This window comes from Salmo trutta, chromosome 29 (assembly GCF_901001165.1).
Source record: "Salmo trutta chromosome 29, fSalTru1.1, whole genome shotgun sequence".
NCBI classification, from domain to species: Eukaryota; Metazoa; Chordata; class Actinopteri; order Salmoniformes; family Salmonidae; genus Salmo; species Salmo trutta.
This window is the reverse complement of record NC_042985.1, coordinates 27,865,937-27,882,649: the sequence shown is the minus strand read 5'-3', so window position 1 is coordinate 27,882,649 and position 16,713 is coordinate 27,865,937. Positions and strand designations below refer to the sequence as shown.

Below are 16,713 nucleotides of genomic sequence, written 5' to 3'. Positions count from 1 at the left end.
GATCCTAAGAGGATCCCTGTGAGTAGGCCGAGGCCAATGGAGTGATAGGAATAACATGCTTCAGTAAGTTTTTTTTTTTTTGTCGTTCAAGGCCATGGTTGTCAATTGTACTGCAGGGATGGAATGTAAATCACAGAGGATAGATGATGTGGTGGCAGCTACTGAGAAGTACTTGGGTGTAGGAGATTTTACTGCCAAAGTGTTAGATGTTTTTGAATTGTAGTGTCCCAGACTGCTGGCCTGAAATAGGATCAGATCGGGCCAAAGTAGTGGCATAGTGGTGAGGTTTTAATGGGTGTAGGGTTAGTTGGAAGGGCAATTAATTTTTTCACAAAGTGTAATGAATTCATACTACAGCAAATACAGTAGGTGGCGGCATGCACTATTGTTTGCGGACTGCCAAGAAGAAGAAGAAAAAAAACATTTTTTTTTTGTACAGCCAAATCTCGCGAGAACGTCTGAGTAGCAGAGACAACATCACTTTTGCCTTTTAGGGGAAAATGCCAAACCAAGATCCATTATTTTACTAACGGATTGGATTGATCCTTTGAATTCCGTGTATATGTTTTGTATAGGCTATATGATATTAATGTGAGAATACTTATCATTTAAAAGGTAAGACTTATTTTGGTGAATGTAAGTGTTCTTATGCCTGAGCTTGCTAGCTAACGTTTGACAGCGAGCAAGCTAGTTTACTGGTAGTTCCTCTGCATATATAGCTTGTTGTAGCTAACGTAACTATTGATTGATTATTTATCAATACCCTGAACTAATGCAGCTAGCTAACTTGACATGAAACTAGCTAGGTTTAGTTTTGTCCAGTTAGCCGACGAGTCAATAGCCAACTGTTAGCACATCATGTTTGCTCAGGTTAGCCACTGCACCTATGTGAAGCTAGCCACAATAAGGATCAGCTCAACAGTGGAATTTGCTGTATGCCTTCAAAATAAAAGTCCCCAATTGACAGTGATGCCATCGGAAACAAATAGTGGTAATACAATTATTAGTTATTTTTACCCCAAAAAATAAAAGTTAAAAGTTAATCGCACTGTGGATGTGTTAAGAGTTCAGAATTGCATTGGGGGCATATTAACATCCACTGTACAGCCTTACCCCATTTTGTGGACCCAAGATCTATAGGTAAGGTTGTACATTGCAATATGAATGTCATATGCTCAAATCAAATTGTATTAGTCAAATATTCTGTATACAACAGGTGTAGACCTTTCCATGAAATGCTTACTTACGAGCCCCTAACCAACAATGCAGTTTAAAAAAACATCAATGAGAATAAGAAATAAAAGTAACAAGTAATTAAAGAGCAGCAGTAAAATAACAATAGCGAGACTATTTACAAGGGGGTACGGTACAGAATCAATGTGCAGGGGCACCGGTTAGTTGAGGTAATATGTACATGTACGTAGAGTTGTTAAAGTGACTATGCATAGATGATAACAACGGAGAGTAGCAACGGTGTAAAAGGGGGGGGCAATGCAAATAGTCTGGGTAGCAATTTGATTAGGTGTTCAGAAGTCTTCTGGCTTGGGGGTAGAAGCTGTTTAGAAGCCTCTTGGACCTAGACTTGGCGCTCCGGTACCGCTTGCCGTGCGGTAGCAGAGAGAACAGTCTATGACTAGGGTGGCTGGAGCTTGGCCCCAGTGATGTACTGGGCCGTTCGCACTACCCTCTGTAGTGCCTTGCGGTCAGAGGCCAAGCAGTTGCCATACCAGGCAGTGATGCAACCAGTCAGGATGCTCTCAATGATGCAGTAGAACCTTTTGAGGATCTGAGGACCCATGCCAAATCTTTTCAGTCTCCTGAGGGGGAATCGGTTTTGTTGTGCCCTCTTCACGACTGTCTTGGTGTGCTTGGATCATGTTCGTTTTTTGGATATGTGGACACCAAGGAACTTGAAGCTCTCAACCTGCTCCACTACAGGCCAGTCGATGAGAATGGGGGCGTGCTCGGTCGTCTTTTAACTGTAGTCCACAATCATCTCCTTTGTCTTGATCACGTTGAGGGAGAGGTTGTTGTCTTGGCACCACACGGCCAGGCCGTCTCATCGTTGTCGGTGATCAGGCCTACCACTGTTGTGTCATCGGCACACTTAATGATTGTGTTGGAGTCGTGAACAGGGAGTACAGGAGGGGACTGAGCACACCCCTGAGGGGCCCTTGTGTTGAGGATCAGCATGGCGGATGTTGTTACCTACCCTTTCCACCTGGGGGCGGCCCATCAGGAAGTCCAGGATCCAGTTGCAGAGGGAGGTGTTTAGTCCCAGGGTCCTTAGCTTAGTGATGAGCTTTGAGGGCTCTAAGGTGTTGAACACTGAGCTGTAGTCAATGATTAGTATTCTCACGTAGGCGTTCCTTTTGTCCAGGTGGGAAAGGGCAGTGTGGAGTGCAATAGAAATTGCATCATCTGTGGATCTGTTGGTGCGGTATGCGAATTGGAGTGGGTCTAGGGTTTCTGGGATAATGGTGTTGTTGTGAGCCATGACCAGCCTTTCAAAGCACTTCATGGCTGAAGAAGTGAGTGCTACAGGTCTGTAGTCATTTAGGCAGGTTACCTTAGTGTTCTTGGGCACAGGCACTATGGTGGTCTGCTTAAAACATGTTGATATTACAGACGCGGAGAGGGACAGGTTGAAGATGTTAGTGAAGACACTTGCCAGTTGGTCAGCGCATGCTCGCAGTACACATCCTGGTAATCCGTCTGGCCCTTCGGCCTTGTGAATATTGACCTGTTTAAAGGTCTTACTCACATTGGCTGCAGATAGAGTGATTACACAGCCTTCCGGAACAGCTGGTGCTCTCATGCATGTTTCAGTGTTATTTGCCTCGAAGAGAGCTCTATACCATCTACTGCATCTTGCCTATGCCGTTCGGCCATCACTCATTTATATATTTTTATGTACATATTCGTATTCATTCTTTTACACTTGTGTGTATAAGGTAGTTGTTGTGAAATTGTTAGGTTATATTACTTGCATGGTCGGAACTAGAAGCACAAGCATTTCGCTACACTTGCATTAACACCTGCTAACCATGTGTATGTGACAAATAAATTTGATTTGATTTGAGAAGTAGTTTAGCTCGTCTGGTAGGTTCGTGTCACTGGGCAGCTTTTGGCTGTGCTTTCCTTTGTAGTCTGTAATGGTTTGCAAGCCCTGCCACATCCGACGAGCGTCAGAGCCGGTGTAGTAAGATTCAATCTTAGTCCTGAATTGATGCTTTGCCTGTTTGATGCTTCGTCGGAGGGCATAGCGGGATTTCTTATACATTAAGCGTCCGGATTAGTCTCCCGCTCCTTGAAAGCGGCAGCTCTAGCCTTTAGCTCAGTGCGGATATTGCCTGTAATCCAGGGCATCTGGTTGGGGTATGTACGTACGGTCACTGTGGGGACGACGTCATCGATGTACTTATTGATGAAGCCGATGACTGATGTGGTGTACTCCTCAATGCCATCGGAGGAATCCCGGAACATATTCCAGTCTGTGTTAGCAAAACAGTCCTGTAGCTAAGCATCTGCTTCATCTGACCACTTTTTTTTATTGATCTAGTCACTGGTGCTTCCTGCTTTAATTTTTGCATGTAAGCAGGAATCAGGAGGATAAAATTGTGGTCAGATTTGCCAAATGGAGGGCGAGGGAGAGCTTTGTATGGGTCTCTGGTGATTGGCGTAAAGTTGGTCCAGAGTGTGTTTTTTTTCTCCTCTGGTTGCACATTTAACATGCTGATAGAAATTTGGTAAAACGGATTTAAGTTTCCCTGTATTAAATTCCCCGGCCACTAGGAGCACCGCTTCTGGGTGAGCATTTTCTTTTTTGCTTATGGCCTTATAGAGTTGGTTGAGAGCGGTCTTAGTACCAGCTTCGTTCTGTGGTGGTAAATAGATGGCTACGAATAACATAGATGAGAACTCTTGATAGATAGTGTGGTCTACAGATTATCATAAGGTACTCTACCTCAGGTGAGCAAAATCTCGAGACTTTAATATTAGACATCGCGTACCAGCTGGTCTTGGGAGAATGGTCTTGAACACTGAGCTGTCGTCAATAAACATCTTTCTTACATGGGTGTTCCTCTTGTCCAGATGGGAGAGGGCAGTGAGGAGTGCAATAGAGATTGCGTCATCTGTGGATCTATTGGGGTAGTATGCGAATTGAAGTGGGTCAAGGCAGTCTGGGATGATGATGTTGACGTGAGCCATGACCTGCCTTTCAAAGCATTTCACGGCTACAGATGGGGCGATAGACATTTAGACAGGTTACGTTGGCTTTCTTGGGTACAGGGTTTATGGTGGTCTGTTGAAACATGTTGGTATTATAGACTGTGTCAGGGAGAGGTTGAAAATGCTGGTCAGCGCGTACGAGTCCTGTTAATCTGTTCGGGCCTCACAATTCTGAGGAGTTTACACATATTAGCGTTGTAGCTCATTATTGGGAACTTTAACTGTGGGAAATCACCTCACTATTCAGCCTGTTGTGCATATTGAACATTAATATTGCAATTTGCAGCCTTACCTATGGATGTCCGGTACTTATTGAGGTTTTTGGGTCACAGTTTGGTTCGTTTACGGTACAGCAGGAAATTGAAATGCCAACAGTTACTGTAGTTCATTTTTGTTTTTGGCAAAAGACTCCAAACAAAAAGCAGCCTATTTGTGGCCAGAGTCCAGCTTCTGTAACAGCAATCACAATATTCCTGGCATTGTCTGTTGTGACATATTTATTTTGGGCCTCAAGTAGTCTTCAGGGGTCCAAAATGTTGGACCCGTTCCGAAATGGACATGGGGCTTTCCCACTCGATATGCATAAATAAAATGTTTAATATAAAGACCTGTTCCGAACGGACCTGAAGACAACTAAACCAGTTCCGTATAGACCTGGTCGGATCTAGACCCGATCCGAGTGAGGGAGGCAGCAGCCGAAAAGTCCATTTATAAACTACTTTATTAACCAGAGTTGATAAAGCGTGAGGTAGAAAGAGGTGCCACTGTAGCAGATGGAGGGGCCTTGTGTGTGTACTGTGAGCAACTGACACGGGGAGCAATGTGGGGGGAGGGAGAGAGAAACCAACCATACCAAGCCGATGCGCTCTAGTAGACTAACTTCTAGCTTGTCATAGCTAAGTTATCCAATATGATTACGCTGTACCTGTCCTGACTGCATCAAACCGAGAAACGCTAGTTAGCTAGCTAAGCTAATTGAGGCTGCATGCGCTTTTTACATGTGCTGACTGCATTAAACCAAGAAACACTAGTTAGCTAGGCTAATTGAGGCTGCATGCACTTTTTACCTGTCCTACAGTTCTAAATATTACTTCTATTCAGATTATTAAGTAGCAGCCTAACTGTTGTCTCTTGGTCGTTAAAGTATATCCTTATTTAACTTTTAGTTCCATCTTTCATTGATTTAAATATCTCCTAACTTGCTTTGCCACACTCTGAGGCTCTGACTGTAAGGCCACTTTGATGACTTGTGATAGCCCAAAAACAACAAACTACACATGCCACTCTGCATATGCTATTCTCGATGAGCAGTGGTGACATACTGTTAACCTCTCTAGGGGGTGTGGGATGCTACCGTCCCACCTGGCCAACATCCAGTGAAATTGCAGAGCGCCAAATTCAAAAACAGAAATACTCATAAAAATTCATAAAACATACAAGTGTTATACATCGGTTTAAAGATAAACTTCTTGTTAATCCAACCACGGTGTCAGATTTCAAAAAGGCTTTACGGCGAAAGCATACCATGCGATTATCTGAGAACAGCGCCCAGCAGACAAATCATTACAAACAGTTACCAGCCAAGTAGAGGAGTTACAAGTCAGAAATAGTGATAAAATGAATCACTTACCTTTGATGAACTTCATATGGTTGCACTCACAAGACTCCCATTTACTCAATAAATGTTCGTTTTGTTCGATAAAGTCCCTCTTTATATGCAAAAACCTCAGTTTTGTTTGTGCGTTTTTGTTCAGTAATCCACAGGCTCAAAGGCAGTCACAACAGACAGACGAAAAATCCGAAAAGTATCAGTAAAGTTTGTAGAAACATGTCAAACGATGTTTAGAATCAATCCTCAGGTTGTTTTTAGTCATAATAATCAATAACATTTCAACCGGACAAAAGCTTTGTCAATATAAAAGTAAAACAAGAAAGGTGTGCTCTCGGTCGTGCGCATGAAAAACCTCTGGGGCACTGCAGGGTCCACTCATTCAGACTGGTCTTACTCCCTAATTTTTCAGAATACAAGCCTGAAACAATTTCTAAAGACTTGACATCTAGTGGAAGCCATAGGCATTGCAATTTGAGTCCTAAGTCAATGGATACTGTAATGGCATTCAATAGAAAACTACAAAAATAAAAAGAATCCAACTTCCTGAATGGTTTTTCTCAGGTTTTCACCTGCCATATCAGTTCTGTTATACTCACAGACATTATTTTAACAGTTTTGGAAACTTTAGAGTTTTCTATCCAAATCTATACATAAATCTATTATATGCATATCCTAGCTTCTGGGCCTGAGTAGCAGGTAGTTTACTTTGGGCATGCTTTTCATTCGGAGGTGAAAATAGTGCCCCCTACCCTAGTGAGGTTAACGTTTTATCCACAACTCTCTGTCCATCACCGTTGTAATCTACTGTGGAGTCAAAATGTTTCCAAACTGGAGATTTCAACGATGATGGAGGATCCTCTAATTCTAGTTTATCGACCCCACCACTCGCCATTGTGCCGAAGTAGTTGCCAGCTGCACCTCACAAAAGTATAGTTTGAAATATGCCAGTTAAGATTTTAATTACAAGTCTCTAGTTAATGGAATAGCCTACAATGGGGTTTTTTTCAGCTCAGTTTTACTCAAGAGGCAGTGGCATACAACGCAGCGTAGGCATAGCCTTTTAGTCGTTTTTTCAAATGTATTTTGTTTGTTTTTATTCAGGTTCACAGTGTGGACCAAACCGAGGACCCCGTACCGAACGGTTCAGTATGAATACGTGTACCATTTCACCCCTACAACCTATGTACAATTGCACAGTTGGTTAGGGCTTGTAAGTAAGCATTTCACTGTTGTATTCGGCGCACGTGACAAACTTTGATTTGTATTGAACAATTATATTGCAATGTATACCTTACCCCATTTCATGACCAAGATCCATAGGTACCAGCCTACTCAGTGACACCCACAGATGACACTTCTGAAGTGTTTACACAATATTAGCATTATAGCGCATATTAGTTAACTGTTGGAAATCATCTCACTATACAGTGTTTAGTCTCGCAATAAGAGCTACGACGCTAATATTTGTGTGAACTCTTCAGAATTGTAATCTGTGGATGTCACCGAGTCAGCTGATACCTATGAATCTTTGGTCCTTAAAATAGGATAAGGCTATACAGTGCATTCAAAAAGTATTCAGATCCCTTGACTTTGTCACATTACAGCCTTATTCTAAAATATATATATTTTTATGTATCATTAATCTACACACAACACCCCTTATGACAAATCAAAAACAGGTTTAGACATTTTTGCAAATTTCTACAAAATAAAACTGATGTCACATTCAGTATTCAGACCCTTTACTAAGTACTTTGTTGAAGCACCATTTTGTAGCGATTACACCCAAGACTTGAGGCTGTGAAGCTACAAGGTTGGCACGCCTGTATTTGGTGAGTTTCTCCCATTCTTTGCAGATCTTTTCAAGCTCTGTCAGGTTTGATGGGGAGCGTCGCTGCACAGCTATTTTCAGGTCTCAAGAGATGTTCGATCGGGTTCAGGCTCTGGCAGGGCCACTCAAGGACATTGAGACCTGTCCCGAAGCCACTGCTGTGTTGTCTTGGCTGTGTGCTTAGGGTCGTTGTCCTGTTGGAAGGTGAACCTTCTGAGGTCCTGAGCACTCTGGAGCAGGTTTTCATCAAGGATCTCTCTACTTTCCTCCATTCATCTTTCCCTCAAACCTGACTAGTCTCCCAGTCCCTGCCGCTGAAAACATCCAAACACCGTAGGGATGGTGCCAGGTTTCCTCCAGACGTGACGCTTGGCATTCAGGCCAAAGCGCTCAATCTTGGTTTCTTCAGACCAGAGAATCTTGTTTCTCATGGTCTGAGATTCCTTTAGATGCCTTTTGGCAAATTTTAGGAGGAGTGGCTTCCGTTTGGCCGCTCTACCATAAAGGCCTGATTTGTGGAGTGCTACAGAGATATTTGTCCTTCTGGAAGGTTCTCCCATCTCCACAGAGGAACTCTGGAGCTCTGTCAGAGTGACCATTGGGTTCTTGGTCACCTCCCTGACCAAGGCCCTTCTGCCTCGATTGCTCAGTTTGGCCGGGCAGCCAGCTCTAGGAAGAGTCTTAGTGGTTCCAAACTTCTTCTATTTAAGAAGGATGGAGGCCACTGTGTTCTTGGGGACCTTCAATGCTGCAGACATTTTTTGGTACCTTTCCCCAGATCTGTGCCTCAACACAGTCCTGTCTCAGACTTCTACAGACAATTCCTTCGACCTCATGGCTTGGTTTTTGCTCTGACATGCACTGTCAACTGTGGGACCTTTATATAGACAGGTGTGTGCCTTTCCAAACCATGTCCAATCAATTGAATTTACCACAAGTGGACTCCAATCAAGTTGTAGAAACATCTCAAGGATGATCAATGGAAACAGGATGCACCTGTCTCCTCCCCTTCATCTACACTGATTGAAGTGGCTTTAACAGATGACATCCAATAAGGGATCATAGCTTTCACCTGGATTCACATGGTCAGTCAATGTCAATGAAAGAGCAGGTGTTCCTAATGTTTTGTACTGTAATGTTTTGTCACATTTTGTTGTATTACAAAGTGGGATTGAAATATATGCACTTTTTTTCTCATTGATCTACATAAAATACTCTGTCAAATTGAAAAGAGAATCCTACAAATTAATAAAATGTTTAACTAAAATATAGTCGTTGCATAAGTATTCACCCGCTTTGTTTAGGCAAGCCTAAATTAGTTCAGAAGTAAAATGTGGCTTAACAAAGTTATATGTGAAATAATAGGGGTTGACATAAAACAAAAAATGATGACTACCCCTTCCTCTGTCCCCCATACATACAGTACAAGTCAAAAGTTTGGACACACCTACTCATTCCAGGTTTTTAATTATTTTTTTTTACTATTTTCTACATTGTAGAATAATAGTGAAGACATCAAAACTATGCAATAACACATGGAATCATGTATTAACCAAAAAAGTGTTTAACAAATCAAAATATATTTCATATTTTAGATTCTTCAAATAGCCACCCTTTGCCTTGATGACATCTTTGCGCGCTCTTGGCAAACTTTTGGCTGGTACTGTATATCCATAAGGTCCCTTAGTCAAATATTGAATTTCACAGATTCAACTACAAAGACCAGGGAGCTTTTTAAAAGCCTCATAAGGAAGAGCAGTGATGGGTAACAATAACAGATCAGATAGTGAATATAACGTTATGCATGGTTAAGTTAATAATTCTTGCTATGGATGATATATTAAACCATCCAGACACATCAGACTAAGTCGTCATTCTGAACTGAGCTGCATGACAGGAAGGAAACTGCTTAGGGATGTCACCGTGAGGTCATCAGTGATTTTAAAACAGCTACGGAGTTCAAAGGCTGTGATCGGAGAAAACTGAAGATGGATGAACAACATTGTAGTGACTCTACAATAATGACTTATATGACTGAGTGAAAAGAACAATTTAAATATACAGAATAAAAATGTTCCACAACATGTATGCATCAAGGCACTAAAGTAATACTGAGAAGAAAAAAAACACAGCAAAGGAATGCATCACTGAATTAACTGCCTCCTTATTTTCAAGCATGGTGCTGGCTCCAGCATGGTATGGGTATGAGTTTTTCAGGATGAAAAGAAACGGGACAGAGGTAACCACTGGCAAAATCCTAGAGGAAAACCTGTTTGTCTGCATTACACCAGACACTGGGAGGGGAATTCACCTTTCAACAGGACAATAAGCCAAATATGCACTGGAGTTGCTTACCAAGAAGAAGTGTATGTTCCTGAGTGGCCAAGTTAGTTTGACCTAAATTTGCTTGAAAATCTATGGCAAGACTTGAAAATTGCTGTCTATGATCCCATGATCCCCAACACCTTGACAGAGCTTGAAGAATTTTGAAAAGAATAATTGGCAAATATTGCACAATACAGGTGTACAAAACTCTTATGAGATTTACCCAAGAAGACTAATAGCTGTAATCTGTGCCAAATGCGTTTCTAACGTGTATTGACTCAAGTGGGTGAATACTTATGTAACCGATGTGAAATGGCTAGTTAGTTAGCGGTGGTGCGCGCTAATAGCGTTTCAATCAGTGACGTCACTCGCTCTGAGACTTGAAGTAGGGTTTCCCCTTGCGTCGCAAGGGCCGTGGCTCTTGTGGCGCGATGGGTAACGATGCTTCGGTGGGTGTCAGTTGTTGATGTGTGCAAGGGTCCCTGGTTCGAGCCCGGGTTGGGGCGAAGACAGGGACGGAACCTGCACTGTTACACTTATCTAATGAAGGTATTTCATAAATAAAAAATAAAGATTCTTCTTCCACTTTGACAGAGTATTTTGTGTAGATCGTTGACCAAGAAATGACACATCCATTTTAATCCGACGTTGTAACACAAAATGTGAAGAAAACCAAGGGGGGTGTAGACATTATAAGGATGCCCCAATTACAATTTTTAACTAGGCAAGTCAGTTAAGAACAAATTCTTATTTGCAATGACAACCTAGGAACAGCAGGTTAACTACCTTATTTATTCAGGGTCAGAACGGCAGATTTTTACTTTGTCAGCTCGGGGATTCGATCTAGCAACTTTTCGCTAACTGGCCCAATGTGCTAACCACTAGGCTACCTGTCACCCCACAATTCTGAAGTCTAATGAAACAACAATGCGATTTCAACAGATTTTGACTTTGTTTCGTCAAATTAACTAATTATTCGCTTTTGTTAAGATTATATAACAACATTTTGAACTTGTTTAGCATTATCTTGTCCAAATATGGCCTGATTCCGCTATATGTATCCGTTTTTATCGCTTTCAATGGGGGACTTTTATCTTGAAGGCTACTCGCAAATTCCACTATTGTGGCTAATCCTCACTGTGTCCAGCTTCACATAGGTGCTGGCTACCTAAACATATGTATATATTGCAAGCATTCTAAACCATCTGCTATTTACTAGCCTGGACTGGTAACTAATTTACTGCTGGCTATGTTGTGATCACATTAGTTAGTTTGGGTGCTAGTATCATCATTGTTAGCTAGCTAGTTAGCCACCATTAGTTTAGCTTGTATTATTCGGGATCATCGTGACATTAGCTGGCGAGCAGCTGTCAAGAGCTGGAATGCGAAGGGGAACTGAGTTTTAGTTTCGTACTCACTGAACGTATAACTAGCAGTTATGTGAATATTTAGAGCTTGTTTTGCTCTCCTGAATCAACCTAGTGAATTAATATCTAACTCGACTCTCTTCGTCATGTCAGATTTATGAATTGTGAATAATCCGGGTTGGACGTCTCTGTGAACTGGTGATGGCAGCACGTCCACAGTCATATGATAGCAACTCAAGTGACACTGAGAATTGGGAACGAAAAACAACCGACCTCGCAAACTCTGCAAGCACTCGAGGTGAGACAATTACTTTGTATTTGATCGTGTGTAAGGTCAGAAAGAACTGACACTAACCAAGATAGTTGGCATTTCACATCCATGATCATGTGTATAGTGCTATAGGTATTGGCCATCATATTATAGGCTAGACAGATGTTTTTCAGCATAGTCACACACTTATTGTGCATTTTTGTAACTTTATTTTATCTAAAAAAAAAATGCTAATATTTTCTTAACCAACAATGCAGAGGTTACATTTTTTTGTAAGGGCTTCTTGGTAAGGTTTACACCTTTTGTATTTGGCACATGTAACAAATACATTTTGATTTCATAATGTTGACATTGTCCATTGTGATTTCCAATGAAGGGCTGGTTACTCTTGAGCCCAACATCATAAAAGGCTACTGTTTTTAATCATAACTGTAAAGTCAGATGGGCTGTCATAACGCTCCCAGTAGTCATTCGTTTAAAAGTCCACTGTCATGACAGCATGGCAGCGCTATGAACACTTTATAACTACACGTTTAAAATGTTTGCTAATGGTCTATGCCCTTTACTGGCTGTTATTTTGGCAGAAAGGAAGTCTTTGGCATTTCTTGGGTCATTGTAGTTCAGTTATTTAAGAGTCCTTAGAGAGACTAGCTACCTAACTTGCAAAGCAAATTCTTGCAAAAACAGACCATATTTTTCCTCATTTGTAAGAACTGGTGCAGAACATGACCATGCAAGTATGTCTTTAGGCTTCTCTCCAAACAGGAACGTTGGCCTTTTTATACTTCCATGGCTCACTGATGTGATGTGCCCTCATATTAAGAGAACAGACTGGGACAATATGTTTAATATTTCAATACTAAATGGGACACCATTACTCATGGTTGTAGGCCTAAATAGGGAAGCAATCATTTGTGATAAAAGGCCCTGTCCCATTTTGATACTGCTTTTAATGCCTTTTCCCTTTTAAAAGAAGTACCATTAGACAAGTGGTCTGCATACAATAAAAGGGCTTCTGCTTTTGTGTGTGTACATTTGTCTTCTTCCATTCTGTCCAGTTAGTCTTCTTGAGTTCGATGGGCTGCTTCTATACTGTCTGTCTTTCCAAATATCTGACTTTCACAGTATAGATGCATTGTTACTCATTGCTTTGAGTTTGTGACTACATTGTTTCTCTTGCTCCAGGCAGTGCGTCAGGTCAGGGCGGTGTTGTTATAATTACCTCTAGAGATAAATAATGGTTCTAGTAAAGCTCTAGCCCCGGACCATACTTTCACTGCTGACAGAGGTTCTGAGTGTCTCTACAGTTACAGCAGACACAGGATTTGTGACCTGCAATCTGTAATAATACATTAGGGGAAGAAGGACAACAGAGGGAGAGTGTGTGTGTTATCTGTGTAGCGTTTAACTGCAATTAGTATTTAGTGTGCTTTCTGCTCTGGCCAGCGCTCAGTCGTGTGCATCTCGACTGGAGGCAGACCTGGTGAAGATGAGCCTGCATGGTGCTAGCGGGGGCAGTGACCGCTCACGCGACCGCCGCCGCTCCAGCGACCGCTCCCGAGACTCGTCGCACGAGAGGGGAGAGGGCCAGCTCACCCCCTGCATCAGAAATGTCACCTCGCCCACCCGCCAGCACAACAGCGGTGAGTAGAACGTACTGAGAACACTTTCACACAGTCTCCTAAAATAAGATTTCTAAGAGAACATGTTGGATTCTAATGTTGGCATGTAATAGGAGTAGTCTGTGAGAAAGGTCAGTCGTCATGCCAATGAGTTAGTGCCTCTCTCCCTCCACCTCCAGACCGTGAGAGGGACGGTGGCTCCAGGCCCAGCAGCCCCCGTCCTCAGAGGATTTCCCCCAGCTGCTCCAGTAGCAGCGGGGTGGTCAGCAGCCGTAACAGCAGCCTGTCCAGCACTGAGGGCTGCTTTAAGAGCCTGGGGGTGGGAGAGATGGTGTTTGTCTATGAGAATAGCAAGGAGGGACTGGGCACGGGCCTGGGTACCCGCAGCATCCGGACCTCAGGCTCCGAGAGGGTCACTCTTATAGTAGATAACACACGGTTCGTGGTGGACCCTTCAATCTTCACAGCACAGCCCAACACCATGCTGGGCAGGTAGGGCTGACCTCATTGTTGTACTTTGTTATGGTGAAATCATCAATCCGTATCAAGTTTTGTTTTACCAGTATGGTTATATGAGGAGGAAGTCACCTACATGGGTTTTTTCCTTTAGCTTTTTTTTATTGTATGAACGCTGAACAACACTTAAATATGACCCCTTGGAAATGTGACCTGTTTTGTGGTTTCTTGCAGAATGTTTGGATCTGGAAGGGAGCACAATTTCACACGGCCCAATGAAAAAGGAGAGTATGAAGTCGCCGAGGGCATCAGCTCTACAGTGTTCCGAGCCATCCTGGTCAGTCAATAGCACTGTATTACCAAGTACAACACTCCCTTTTACTAACTTGGTCAATTATTGACTGTTTTTACTTGAAGAAAATAATTCCTTGATCGAGTGTTGACGTTGCTAACCTTTGCTCTTCTGAGCCACAAGGGGCAGCCTGCTACTCATAGTAATCCTGAATTGATTAACTTATTTGTAGCCAAAAACATTTACTCAAGGCTATAGAGTCAACCTCAGACTGTTATTATAGAATAGAGTAGATGCCATGAGTTGTCCACTGAGGCTATGAGTGTCCTGAGAACAAGTACAATAATCAGTACCAGTGGCTGTAGGCTGCTGATGTGAATATGGAGGATGGGATTGATTCAAATGTGGGCTGTTGTTGACAAACAGGAATCACTCTTAGAGGCATAGCATTTCTTTTGAAAGATGTACCTTTTTATTTTTGCATTCGCAAATCTATCCATGCCCAGCTCAACTGGCAGGAAACTGATATCTGTACGTACTGTAGGGGAGACGGCGTTGGCCATTTTGACCATTTTTAGGAAGGGGGAGCTGATAAGGGGGCTGATGTCTGTGAGTGAGGCCGTCTCTGTAATGGCTGCCTTTTGTGTTTTCTCTGTTCACTCTCTAACTGGCAGGATTACTACAAGTCTGGAATAATCCGTTGCCCCGATGGAATCTCCATCCCTGAGCTGAGGGAGGCATGTGACTATCTGTGCATCACCTTTGACTACAGCACCATCAAGTGCAGAGACCTCAGTGAGTATACCCCCTTTTTACCCTTCTTGACCTGGTTGGCTCAGTGAACATAAATCATGAGCCCTTGGTTTTCATATCCCTTATTAGTGTTTAATTAGGTTTCCATAAGACTGATGAAAATGTTCTGGGAAGTTAGCGTGTTGGTTTGCGTCTCTGAACTGCTGTCTCCTGAATGACCATGTCCCATTGTCCCTAGGTGCCCTCATGCATGAGCTGTCTAACGACGGTGCCCGGCGTCAGTTTGAGTTCTACCTGGAGGAAATGGTTGTGCCTCTGATGGTGGCCAGCGCCCAGAGCGGAGAGAGAGAATGCCACATCGTGGTGCTCACTGATGATGACGTAGTGGACTGGGACGAAGAGTACCCACCACAGATGGGAGAAGAGTACTCACAGAGTGAGTGAATACACACTCTTCACCCACCCCTATTTGACCTAGATATTTTGTGTGTACGTTATGTGGGCCGTTTTTAAATGTTTGTAGTCCTGTCCTTGAGCTTTTTCTTGTCTATTAATGTTCTGTATTATTTCATGTTTCATTTTCTTTGTGGACCCCAGGAAGAGTTTCGGCTTTCACAACAGCTAATAGGGATCCTAATAAGATACCAAAAATGTGATCTTCCTAATTAGTCATCATCTCTGCCGTGGATTAAACTGTTGTTCACTTACCTAAAGGGACAAACTTAATTGACACTGCTTAAAAAAAGTTGTTGATAATGAGTTGCTGTGTTTCACAACATTTTATTTTCTCTCTGCAGTAATATACAGCACAAAACTATACCGGTTCTTCAAGTATATAGAAAATCGAGATGTTGCCAAATCAGTTTTAAAGGAGAGAGGACTGAAGAAAATAAGATTAGGCATTGAAGGTAAGATGATGGTTTTATCACGTATTTGCTGGGGTTCAGAGCAAATATGTAAGATTTTGATTCAGCATTGCGAACTCACTGGCTCTGTTGTCTGCACCATGTATTGGTAGGTTACCCCACGTATAAAGAGAAGGTGAAGAAGCGTCCTGGTGGCCGTCCTGAGGTCATCTACAACTACGTCCAGAGGCCTTTCATCCGCATGTCCTGGGAGAAGGAGGAGGGCAAGAGCCGGCATGTTGACTTCCAGTGTGTCAAAAGCAAGTCCATCACTAACCTGGCTGCAGCTGCTGCAGATATCCCCCAGGACCAGCTGGTCAACATGCACCCTGGCCCTCAGGTGGACGAGCTGGACATCCTCCCCAACCAGCCCCCCAGCGGACCCCAGTACAGCAACAACTACAACAACGATGCTGGTGACCCAGACGCCCCCTCTCCCGCAGTCTGAGGACTGCCCCTTCCCTGACACCTCCCTCCCCAGCGTACTGCAGTATGGAGCGAGAGGGGGATCATAACCATATTGCCTTGGCACCTCCTCCACAGCCTTAGAGCCTCAAGGATCTGGTCGACTGTAAAAACCCTATAAGGGACTAGACCGGCAAAAGGGCATATTTCTCTTATTTCTTAAAAAAATATACTTGACCAAAGGAATTTATTTTTCTGTTAATTGTTTGAAATAAATTTAGCAAACCCAATTATTTTGTAATTATTATTAATATATTATTATTTACAATGGTTATCGGGCTGTGCACTGTGTGGTGTTACTGTGTTCTCCCCGAGTTTTATTTCACGTGCAGTTCTGGGCATACTTCCTGGATGGCAAGACTAGTGAATACTGTAACTATTTGGGGAACAGGTGTAGAGCGTGATGCCTGGCCATGGAGAAAAGCCTCTGATTTCATCACCATTCAGTGGAAATTACTGTTGAATTCCCCTCAGATATACTTTGAATCATGTAATGGTTGGGTTGGTTGACATCATAGGATTGGTAATGGGATTCTGTGCTCCCTGGATATTCAGCATGACATAAAGACATTAAAATCACT

At 42.7% G+C, this 16,713-nt stretch overlaps 1 protein-coding gene across 1 annotated transcript; it reads left to right on the top strand.

Annotated features, from left to right (window-relative positions):
- The first annotated feature begins 447 nt into the window (after window positions 1–447).
- Window positions 448–16,711, top strand: LOC115167294 (BTB/POZ domain-containing protein 10-like). The gene is given in 11 exon segments (XM_029721589.1): window positions 448–615; window positions 6,947–7,055; window positions 11,522–11,630; window positions 11,633–11,666; window positions 13,086–13,282; window positions 13,441–13,753; window positions 13,952–14,054; window positions 14,684–14,804; window positions 15,001–15,198; window positions 15,560–15,670; window positions 15,781–16,711. Coding segments are annotated over 9 exon segments (1,473 nt in total). The 5' UTR covers window positions 448–615; window positions 6,947–7,055; window positions 11,522–11,569; the 3' UTR covers window positions 16,116–16,711.
- Window positions 16,712–16,713: the final 2 nt, after the last annotated feature.